The sequence below is a fragment of the Gekko japonicus genome, unplaced genomic scaffold (genome assembly GCF_001447785.1).
Source record: "Gekko japonicus isolate JY-2015 unplaced genomic scaffold, Gekko_japonicus_V1.1 scaffold2966, whole genome shotgun sequence".
NCBI lineage: Eukaryota > Metazoa > Chordata > Lepidosauria > Squamata > Gekkonidae > Gekko > Gekko japonicus.
The window spans coordinates 143896-156117 of NW_015169268.1; the positions used below are offsets into that span (position 1 = coordinate 143896).

Below are 12222 nucleotides of genomic sequence, written 5' to 3' on the forward strand. Positions count from 1 at the left end.
CAACAGCAGAAACTCATTAGGATTGGCTATATTAGGGGTGTGTGGCCTAACATGCAAAGGAGTTCCTGCTACAAAAAAAGCCCTGGGTTTTGACAACAAACAAGGTAAACAGAATAACAAGCAAAAGGTGGCTGTGGCTGGATAACCACACTTCTGGTAACATGGGGGTGCGGCCTAATGTGCTAATGAGCTGTGCTGTCAGGGGTGTGGCCTAATAGGCTAATGAGTTCCTGCTGTTGGGTGTGGCCTATTATGCTAATGAGTTCCTGCTGGGCTTAGAGCCCTGAAAGACCATTCCCCGTATCTAGGCAAGTAGGGGGGACAGGACTGGGGCTCAAGGAAGGGTTTTTTTTCACAGCTCCAGTTACCAACCTCCGAGTGGGGCCCGGAGTCCTCCCAGATTTACGGCTGATCTCCAGACTACAGTTCCCCTCGAGAAAATGGCAGCTTCGGAGGGCAAACTCTATGCTATAGCAGAGCAACAACCGTTGTGCCCACGGGATCCATTGCGCCTGCCCGTGTTTCTTCCTCTGGTGCCTGCCTAACTAGTCAGAAGGTGGGTGGGTCCACTCCAAGGCATGCTTGTCATTCAAATAAAAGAGTTTTCTAATGCAACAGTGCCAGCAGCCAGTGGAGGGTCAGGACTTGCAAGCAGCGGGTTTCCTGCCTTTCTTTTGATTCCGCCTCTGCAATTCTTTTGCAAACCAGGGAGGTAAGTATTGCATTTGGCCCTGCCTCCTGCAACAAGCCATTTTGTGTTTGGTTCTGCCTCTCATGGCAGCCGTTTTGGGGTGCTCACCACCACTCCCCTCTCAAAATCCCAAGGTGCCCGCAGGCTCAGAAAGGTTGAGGACCCCTGCCACAGAGTCCAGGCGAAATGGAACTCCTAGAGTGACACTGCATCCCTGCCGAACACCATCCCCTCCCCAGGCACCACTCTCCTGTCTCCAGGAATCCCCCAACCCAGCGGTGTGGTGTTGGCAACTGGGCCTTCTCACAAGATAGTACAGATGACTGGACACCGATGCTTTTGGTGGAGCTGTTTTAATGATTTGCTCAATTACAAGTTATAGGAGAGACTGCAAAGACTTCTGTGTAATCTCCTTCCTGCCAGCAGTACAAGAGCGCCACTCTTGAGATAAATGCCACAGTCATGCTAAGTGGCGTTCGTGTCCCACACTAATGACATCATCACAGGCAGCCAAGAAAAGGGTGCAGTTCCTGAGACTGTGAGGAGGAGGAGGAGGAGGTGAAGCTATCTCCTGGACCTCTAGTTTTTAGTTGCAAAGTAAAGATAGGTCTGGACAAGCCTTCCTCAAGTCCACAGGCAGCCATCTGCAGGACTGAGTTATACATGTCTCATTCATCTGTAGATCGTTACAGTCCTTTTGTACATGCCTTTGCACATTTTCATAGAAATGCTGATGTACATATATACACATTTGTTTAGTCATACTAGCCACATAACCATGGAAACATCTTCGGACAGCGCTGACTCTTCAGCTTGGAAACGGAGATGAACACCTCCCCCTAGAGTCGGATTCAACTGGCTTTCGAGCAAGGGAAACCTTCACTTTAAGGAAAGGTAGATCCTTCAGCAGATTATGCTTCTGTTGGGTTTGTGCTTAGATTACTACATCCAGGCCAATAGTGTTGTGTTTGTGCATGCACACAATCTGCTATTGGTATTTGCATAAGGAGGGAGTGCAGTCTGTACCGTGTCTACAGTCCATCTACAATCCTATCTTAAATCACCTCTCTGCTCACTACCAATTTTCTCTCCCCCCCCCAAGCATTCCATTGTTTGTTGGAAAAAACAAAACAAAAACAAAACCAGACTCCAAGTTCTCTTTTCTGAGAGAGGGAAGCAGGAGTATACAGGGTGCGTGCAAAGTTCAGCACCGCAACAAGAGGATCAAAAATTAAATGCAGAAAATGTGATATGAGTGAGTACACTTTTGGAAGCAGGAGTGTACAGGGTGCATGCAAAGTTCAGCACCGCAACAGAGGATCAAAAATTAAATGAAGAAAATGTGATATGAGTGAGTACACTTTTTTTTAATTTCGCAATTTTTAGCCCAGTAGATCCATATAGATAGGAGGGAAGGGAACACGGTATAGCCCAATCTCGTCAGATCTTGGAAGCTAAACTGGGTCAGTACTTGGAAGGGAGGCCAACAAGGAAGACTCTGCGAAGGCAGGCACTGGCAAACCACCCCTGCTTCTCACCTGCCTTGGAAGTCCCTCACTGGGGTTGCCTCAAGTCAGCTGTGGCTTAATGGCCCTTCTCTCTCTCTCCTCTCACACACAGAGAGAGGTCCTAATAGAACCTTCCGACAATCAAATTTACAAGGAGCAACTAAGGTGGTAAAACTTCCTAAGGTCTCACCACTTTTAAACAACAGATGAGGTATATAAGGTTCCTAAGGTACTTTGATTACATGTGGCTGGTCCTCTCCCCCCACTTGCATCCCGAAGGGATCCATTCCAGAAACTATTTAGATGCTCTTTTGCATGAACCCAGATTTCTGTGTTTCGTCCTTTAGTGGAAATAGATAGAACAACATAGTATAGAAAGTGGACCCATAGTACTACCCATATTAATAGTATGGTATTAATAGTTTTACCCATAGTAACTCCAGTGTTCCTAAGTTTTGGAACCATATCCAGATTTGCATACAGGAAAACAGCACGCAGATGAAGAAAATGCTTCCGGTCTTCTAGGAACCAACATCTAATGTGTAGATTCTTCCAGGGCTGTGTGATGGGAGGTGGGGGTGGAGGATATTCTAGTTTGGTGTAGTGGTTAAGTGCACGGACTCTAATCTGGGAGAACCGGGTTTGATTCCCCACTCCTCCACCTGCACCTGCTGATGTGACCTTGGGTCAGTCACAAGCTCTGGCACAGCTGTCCTTGAAAAAGAGCAGTTTGTGTCAGAGTTCTCTCAGCCCCACCTACCTCACAGGGTGTCTGTTGTGGGGAGGGGAAGGGAAAGGAGTTTGTAAGCCGCTCTGAGACTCCAAGTGAAGGGCAGGGTATAAATCCAATCTCTTCTTCTTCTTTTTCTATAGTAACCAGGTGGACTCCATCATCTGTACCAATAGGTGCCTTGCATGGATCAGGTGTGCTGAATGTGTATTTCCCTCACCCATCAACTACTTTAGGGGTTGCCAGCCTCCAGTGGGGCCTGAAGTCCTCCCATAGTTACAACTCATTTCCAGACTACAGAGATCAGTTTCCCTGGAGGAAAGAGCCGCTTGGAGGGACCGATTCTCTGGCATCACGTGTCCCTGCCAAGCTCCTCCCCCTCCCCAAACTCCCCCTCCCTAGTCTCTGACCCCAGATCTCCAGGAATTTGCCAAGCTGGAGTTGGGAACTCCATCTGGTCATTCCCTTGCTGCGTCTGCACTGACTTGTAGTCTTGTGTTTGTTGATGTGGACTCTGAATTTTACTTAGGATGCATCTGAGTTTAACCGACTTTGTATTTACCCTGTTTGACTCTGGCTTTCCATGTGCTGTATACTTTCAGGCACATGCTCAAGATCACAAAACCTCAACAAATTACCTTCCACACAATACAGCTACCTCATCCTTTCAGTGTGTGCGCATGAAGCAAGGATTCTAATCCATCTGGGTATCAGGGCCTTGTAAGACTTCCAGGCAGGGGTGAAAGTGAGTCTGGTACAGGTGGGGTTGCCAACTGGCCCAGAGAAAAATAGCAGAAACTTAACAGGTAGAAATGGGCAGCGGCAGCTTTTTGTGGCATGGAGGTCAGTAACATCAACTGATATTTGCTTAAGAATGCAAGAAGCGCCCTGCCGGATCAGACTGGTGGTCTATAGAGTCCAGCACCCTGTCTCACACGGCAGCCAATCAGTTCCACTGGAAGGCCAACAACAGGGCATAGAGGCGGAGGCTTTTCCCTTTATGTTGCCTCCCGGCACTGTGATTCAGAGGCTTAGTGCCTCTGAACGTGGGGTTTCCCTTTAGTCATCATGGCTAGTAGCCACTGATAAACCTATCCTCCATGAATCTGTCCAGGTCCCTTTTTAAAGCTGTCTATGCTCGTAGCCACCACTACACCCTCTCATGTGCACTGTGAAAAAAATTGATTCTATTCCTATTACAGTCCACAAACTCGTTTCTTTGTTTGTTCCTTTATTTAACGTCATGCAGTGCTGCTGCTGCTTCCAAACAATTGCCATGTGACTAACAGATTTCCTAGGTAAATATTCCATTTCCCCCAATGCTTCGTCAGATCACTTTTTATACATGGAGCCGATGCTCTAAGCCTCCTACTCAGAGTTAATCTTGTGTTTCCCTTCAGAAGCATTGGGGGAAACAGAATATTTACCTAGGAAATCTGTTAGTCGCATGGCAATTGTCTGGAAGCAGCAGCAGCAGCAGCACTGCATGACAGAAAATAAAGGAACAAAAAAAGAAGCAAGTTTGTGGACTGTAATTGGAATAGAATCAATTTTTTCACAGTGCACATTGGTGGGGTGCAGGGCTCTTTTTGTAGAAAAAGCCCAGCAGGAACTCATTAGCATAATAGGCCATACCCAACACCAGAAACTCATTAGCACATTAGGCCACGCCCCTGCCAGCACAGGTCATTAGCACATTAGGACACACCCCCATGCTACCAGAAGTGTGGTTATCCAGCCACACCCACCTTTTGCTTCTTATTCTGTTTACCTTGTTTGTTGTCAAAACCCAGGGTCTTTTTTTGTAGCAGGAACTCTTTTGCATGTTAGGCCACACACGCCTACTGTAGCCAATCCTAATGAGTTTCTGCTGTTGGGTGTGGCCTATTATGCTAATGAGTTCCTGCTGGGCGTGGCCAACTCGGGAGCCAGCCAGAACTCCGTTCCAGTGCGTTCCTGCCCAAAATAGCCCTGGTGGGGTGCAACCTTTGGTTAGTCACCGTGGTCCATTTGTGGCTTGAAATCTTTTTCCACAGTGCACATTGGTGGGGTGCAACCTTTGGTCAGTCACTGTGGTCCATTTGTGGCTTGACATCACTACACCCTCTGGCAGCTAATTCCACATTTTAAGCAATCGCTGTACAAAGAAGTATTTCTTTTTGATTATCCTGAAGCTACCGCCCATCAGCTTCATTGGATACCCTCAAGTTCTAGTATTTTGGGAGGAGAAAAGGTTCTCTTTGTTAACTCTCTCCACCCCTTGCATAACTCAATAAACCTCTGTCTTGTCCCTCCTTAGTTGTCTCTTTTCTAAGCTGAAGAGTCCCAAACTCTTCCGCCTTTCCTCATAGGGAAGGTGCTCCAACCCCAGCGTCATCTTGGTTGCCCTCTTGTGTACTTTTCCCAGCTCTGCGATGCCTTTTTTGCGATACACTGACTTGACACTGCCATTGAACTATTATGACCTCAAGATATTTTCCCCTCTGTCTTCAACAAGTTCAGACCCCCATTAGCCTATACTTGAAGTTGGAATTTTTCATCCCAATGTGCATCACCTCGCACTTACCACTACTGAACTTCACCCAGTTAGTGGAAGTCCTCTTGGAGCTCTTCACAGTCAGCCTTGGTTTTCACCATCCTGAATAAGTCTGTGTCATCTGCAAACTTGGCCACCAGTTCCAGACCATTTGTGAACAAATTAAATAGTACCGGCCCCAATACCAATCCTTGGGGGCTTCCACTGCTTACTTCCCTCCATTCTGAGAACTGTCAGTTTAGTCCTACCCTTTCCTTCCTATCACTTAACCAATTTTTAATTAATGTAACCAATTTTTAATCTGTAAGAGAACCCATCCTCTTATCCCATGACTGCTGTGTTTACTCAGATGTTAATTGCCTCAGGAATGTTTGTTGAGGTACCTTGTTGAAAGCTTTCTGAAAGTCCCAAGTATATAATGCCCAGGGCTATTTTTTAGGCAGGAACGCACAGGAACGGAGTTCCTGCTGGCTCCCAAGTTGACCACGCCCAGCAGGAACTCATTAGCATGATAGGCCACACCCAACAGCAGGAACTCATTAGGATTGGCTACGTTAGGTGTGTGTGGCCTAACATGCAAAGGAGTTCCTGCTACAAAAAAGGCCCTGGGTTTTGACAACAAACAAGGTCAGCAGAATAAGAAGCAAAAGGTGGGAGTAGCTGGATGACCGCACTTCTGGTTACATGGGGGTGCGGCCTAATAGGCTAATGAGGTGTGTCATCAGGGGTGTGGCCTAACATGCTTATGGGTTTCTGCTGTTGGGTGTGGTCTATTATGCTAACGAGTTCCTGCTGGGCTTTTTCTACAAAAAGAGCCCTGATTGCCTACTGGGTGATTGCTGTCTACATGCTTGTTCGCTCTCTCAAAGAACTCCTAAAGGTTGGTAAGGCAGAAGCCATGCTGATTTCCCCCCAGTAGGCTTTGTTCCTCTTTGTGCCTATCTTTGATTACAGTTTCTGCTAATTTGCCTGAGGCAGACATTAGGCTAACTGGCCTGTAAGTTCCTGGTTCCCCACTGGACTTTTTTCTTTACAATCAGTGTAACACATGTGCTGCTCTCCAGTCTTCTGGTACAGCAGCTGAATTTACTGATAGGATACATATAAGGGTTAGTAGACCAACAATTTCACATTTGAGTTCCCTAAGAACTCTCAGGTATATGGCATCAGGACCCAGAGATGTATTGTTTTTTATTTCCCTGATAGGTCTAGAACATCTCTCGTCATCTCAATTTGACGTAGTTCTTCGGACTCCCTTCCTGAAAATAGGGTCTGTGGCACGGGTGTATGTCCCACACTTTCCTCCGTGAACACAGAAGCAAAAAATTCATCTCCCCAACTTCCTTTGGCAATCTCTTTATTCCTTAGTCATCCAAAGGCTCAAATGTTTCTCTGGCTAGTTTCCTGCTCCAGATATAAAGATATGTTTGTTTGTCTTAATGCTTTTAGCACCCTCTTTTCCAAATCTCTCTTTGTATGCCTAATTATCGACTTCTCTTTCTTTTGCCAGAGCCTGTGGTCCCTTCTGTTCAATTCATTGGGGCAGCCCTTCCACTTTTTAAAAGAAGCCTCTTTACTTTCTCTAGCTTCCTTGACTTGCATTGTTAACCATGCAGACATTCTTTTAGATTTGGAATACATTCTATCTAGGCTTCAATTAGTGTGGTTTTAAATAGCTTCCCAGCATCCTCTAGGGATCTGACTCTCTTGTATTTCCCTTTCAGCTTCCTGTTAACTGATCTCATTTTTGTAAAGTTCCCTTTTTTTGAAATAAAATGTTATAGTTCTGGACTTTAGGGGTAACTTTCCACTGACCTGAATGCTGAACTTAATAGCATTGTGGTTACTGTTCTCAGAATCCCAACTGGTACAACTTCTCCACATCTCTCACCAGGTATTAAATCCTGCTCAGAACCAAATCCAAGATCGCAACCCCTCTTGTTGGGTCTGTGACCAACTATTCCAGTGAACAGTCACTGATGATGCTTAGAAATCTCACTTCTACATCTTAATGAGCATATGTTTACCCAGTCAATGTGTGTGTCTGGAGACCGAAGTCCCGACACGATACGAACTTGCTCGAGATTTCAGCCGTTCGTTTCGACCAAAGTCTTTATCACATCTCAGTTTGTGGTCATTCCTTTTGTTCACAAAGTCAATTCATAAAGCGGCCATATAGGGCTCCTATCTGGTACTAAGCTTCTTGAGATAACATGTATTAAATTATCAACATTTTGCATAAGAATTTGAACTTGTACAGCAACTTTTTGTCTTGTCTTGTTCTATAGAGTTGCTGGGTCTCTGTCGTTTTCTTTCTACCCAGTCAATGTGACAGTCGTTGAAGTCTCCCAGTATCATTATCTGCTTTAGTCACCTCCCTTATTTCCTTCTCCATCTCAATATCAGCCTTAAAGGTTTGAGCAGGTGGGTGACAGTACTCTGCCATTTTAAATAATTCTTAGGACCCAGTATTTTCTACCCATATAATTTCTGTTGGGGATTTCAGTTCCCTAATGTCTTATTGATTCGAAGCCCTCTTGATTCTACACCCCACCCACCCATCTCTCTCTGTCCTGCCTATAGAGCTTATACCCAGAAATTCCTGTGTCCCATAGATTTTCCCCATTTCCCCATGTTTCTGAGATACCCGCTGTATCTAAATTGTCATTTAGCACCAAGAGCAAACTGATATTAAAGCGACAGCTTGAGGGACCATTTGGCCAAGCTGATAACCCTAGGTACAGGTTGGTGAGTACCAATAAGAAAGTAACACCTCTAGAGTAGCCAACAACCTGGAGAAAAATGTCCTGTGTGTGAATTCACACAGGATTCATGTGTGGAAATGGGCCGGTGAAGCATTCCATGGCATGGAGGTAAATAATATCACCTAGTCATTAATATTCCATTAATCCTCTACTAAAAGGAAAGGGATGTTTTCTCTCCAGTTTGCTGGCAACCCTAAGCACCTCCTTTCTTCTTCTTTGGGCCCTGCTTCACGCCCTGTGCTGGTCTGAAATTTAAATTATTTTCTTTTTACCCTGCTTACAGACTCAAACCAGGTTAAGAGTCAGCCCCTCGGAAGCCTGGGAAATGTAGTTCAGAAGCAGGGCCCGGGATCTCCCCAAGACAATCCTCAGCATGTCACCAAACCACAATTCCTAGAATTCTTTGGGTAAAGCCATGATGGTCAGAGGTATAAAACCCATATCGTTTGCAATGGAGAGCGGCGGCATAAGGCCTGAGGATGGAGCTAGCACAACTGAGCCACGGAGTTCTCCTTGCCTCCCCAAAGCAATCTCTGTTCTTTGGGCTCTTCCTTTCCCTTCACCCCCCTCCGTGATTGCCTTCATCACTCCTGCTTGATGCCCATCACCGCCAGGCTGCGCACCCGCTTCCCCTGATGGGTCTTGACGTGCTTGGCCAAGTGGTCGCTCCGCATAAACCTCTTGGGGCACAGCTGGCACCCGAAGCGCTTCTCTCCCGTGTGCGTCCGGAGGTGTCTCTGCAGCTCATCGGAGCGGGTGAAGCTTTTACCACAGTAGAGCCAGGAGCAGATGAAAGGGCGCTCCCCCGCATGCCAACGCAGGTGGGCCTTCAGGTGGGACGTCTTGCCGTAGACCTTGCCACAACCTGGCAGGTGGCACACATGTTGTTTCTTCCTGCCCGGCTCCTCGTTAGCCCCGTTTGCTGCCTGGCAATTGGGACACCTGCAGCGGCGGCAGCGGCGGGTCGTACCCAAGAGCCCCTTGGGAGATCCCTGCAGGAGGGCGGCGAGGGGCGGCTGTGGGCCGAGAACCAGTGGCCGGCCGAGAGAGAAGTTGCCCGGTTGCTGCATACTCCACCAAGGAGCGTCCTCAGTGGATGTGGAGCCGGGGCCTGCTGGGCCTAGAGGCCTGGGGCCCGGTAAAAAAGTAGTAAAGTCCTGGTGGGCCTCTTGGAAGGCGTATGAGGAGGGCACAGTGGGGGCCAACATCTTGACGGGCGACAGCTCAAAGGAGTACGGAGACTCAGCCGGTGGCGTCAGCGGCAGTTCGTGGGCAAGGCCCCCATTGGCGCTTGATGCCATCTGGTATGGCATCTTAGGCAAGCCAAAAGCCATGCTGTGGGAGCCGGGTGGTGCCTCATTGCCGCTCCAGAGCTGGAACATCCCCACAGACTCATAGGCTTCCAGTGAGCTGGCTGAGCAGTGGGGAGCTGAGGGAGCAGCTAAAAAGGCCCAAGTGGGACACCAGGCAGTGGGGTCGTCTGGGGATGAGCTGGGGGTCCGGTCCTGAGGTAAAGAAAGACACGGACTAAGCAGCAGTACACATTTTAAACATCTCTGGTGAAAACAGAGTTCCACCCAAGCCTACTACCACCCAATTTATATTCTTACGCCAAACAGGACTAGTTTTTTTACCATTTTTTGTAACCCTTGCAGTTAGGGCAGGGGTCATTTCCTGCAGGAGCGCACAGGAGCGGAGCTCCGGCAGTAAAGAGCCCAGGGGGCGGGCACATGCAACAAGCCCCACCCCCTGCGCCCAGCAGCCCTCAGTCAGAGCAAGAAGCAGCCAGGTAGGTTGCAGAGCCCCCCGCCCCCTGGTCCAAAACAGTCCAGTGGCACTTTTAAGACCAAGTCTTATTCAGATACAAGCTCTCCCTCTCTGCGAGGACAGATCTGCATGTTCTCCTCCCCCCCAATAGCTAGCAATCCAAAACAGTCCAGAGGAGCCTGAGCAGTGGGTGTTGCCTTCTGACACACTTCCAGTGATGTCATGATGCAAATAAGTTATGCTAATGAGTTGTGCTCCTGCACCTCTTTTTCTACGAAATGACCCCTGGTTTAGGGTTTGCAACTCTGGGTTGGGTGGAGTCTGGGGAGGGTGGGTTTTAGGGAGGAAAGGGACCACATTGTTCCCTCTAAGCCAGGGGTGGCCAAACTTGCTTAACCTAAGAGCCACACAGAATAAACGTCAGATGTTTGAGAGCTGCAAGACACGAAAATATAACACTCGTTTTTATTGGAAAATATGTAAATTTGCTTTTTATTAACATTAAATGAGACTGCCAAGAATAAAAACAAACAGGGTAAAACCAGATACTGATAATGATATTTATTTGTCCTGTGTTTTTGTTGGCTTGGGGGTGGGGGGCTTCGAGAAAGTATTTAAAGTTAAAATTGCTTTCTTTCTCTGTCCCCCACCCCCCTTCAAGCCTACCCAAGGAAGGGAACACTGGCTAGGAAAGGGAAGACCGATCAGGGAGGCGTGCCTCCACGACCCAGCTGCACTGCCGGGAGCCACAGAATATATGTGAATGAGCCGCATATGGCTCCCAAGCTGCAGTTTGGCCACCCCTGTTCTAAGCTGTGTGGATGAGCAACCGCTCATTAACACAGGAAGCCCCGCTCAGCAGCAATCTGGAACCACACAGGATCTGGCACTGCCCATTTTCAGATTACAGCAGTTCTGTTCTGCTCAGGTTGTGTGACCTGCTCCACTCAGTAGGGGGGAAAATTAGAGGGAACATTGGACCACAGTGATCTACAGTGCCACAGAGTCCACCCTCCAAAGCAGCCTTTTTCTCCAGGGGAACTGATCTCTGTAGTCCGGAGATGAGCTGTCATTCCAGGAGAGCTTCAGACTCCACCTGGAAGTTGTCAGTTTTAACAGTCCTTATTATTAACAGTTCTGGGATACATGAACAAATCAACGACTTAATGCAAGACTAAAATAAACATGAGTCTTGCGGGACTTTACAAGATCAACCAAATTTTAATCTGGCAATAAGCTTTCATCATGTGCTAGAGGCCATTTCTTCAGATGCAATGAGCAGATCCTCACCTGGGGGTCCATTTTCTGCATGAGATTTGGCGGGGGGGGAGGTGCAGGGGATCATGAAGTACAGGAAATAAAGAGTGAGACGTGATTATGTAAAATTCAGATCTAACCATAAAAAAATACATACACCATTCACTAGTTATGCAAGTTAATGATTGTAATGGGTGCAAAGTCTCAGGCTTTGTTTGTTGAGTAGATTTTTATTCTGCATCTAGAGTTGTCAACATGCCTGGAGAAAAATGTTCCATCCCTTTAATAGAGGCTTCATGCGTTGAAATGGAGAGCTGAACTTTTTCATGGCAAGGGAGGTTACATCACCTCACTTGGTAAATGACATCATCCCATTAAGTCTCCGTTAAAGAGACAACCTTTTTTTGGTCTCCAAGCAGTTTTCAAGCCTTTTATTCACACAACAATCTTGTAAGGTAGGCTGAGATGAGCAAAAGGTAAGGAAAGAGATAATCTGAGTCGGCAGATAGTGATCTAGCAAAGGGGCTCTTTCAAAATATGGACAAATATTACAAACAAATGTTTGTTATCTCTCAGATCATCCAAGGAGAAAGAGAAGCAAGCTATCGCCAGCCTCTTGGGAAACATCTGCTATACTGTTCTCCTGTGGAACTGCTGTCCCCGCTCCCCCCACTCATTCACTCATTTCTGCCAGAGACATAAAGGCTGAGGAGGTTGACTGGTGTGTCTCCAACTTGCAAGGAAGATACCTGTCCATCATTCTGAGAGCCAGCTGAGGAAAACTGTGAGTGTGATGTCTCCCTCCAATTTTAATCTGGAAAAACCTTGTACCCCCAGATACTGAAAATCTGCCATACAGCAATATAGGAGGAGCTGTTTTGGCAGACGTGCTTTGGAGCTGTGCAGCAATTCAGAGATTTTTCTTTTCTCTAACGCAAGAAGGTAACATCAGTATTCACGGAAACAGA

The 12222-nt window shown here is 47.2% G+C and overlaps 1 protein-coding gene across 1 annotated transcript in view; it reads right to left on the bottom strand.

Moving 5' to 3' along the window:
- Positions 1–8814: 8814 nt before the first annotated feature.
- Positions 8815–12222, bottom strand: part of SP5 (Sp5 transcription factor) — a 7949-nt gene continuing 4541 nt past the window's right edge. The window contains exon 2 of the mRNA XM_015416536.1: positions 8815–9735. Within this exon, the coding sequence (XP_015272022.1) occupies positions 8815–9735 (921 nt within the window). The remainder of the gene's footprint in view (positions 9736–12222) is intronic.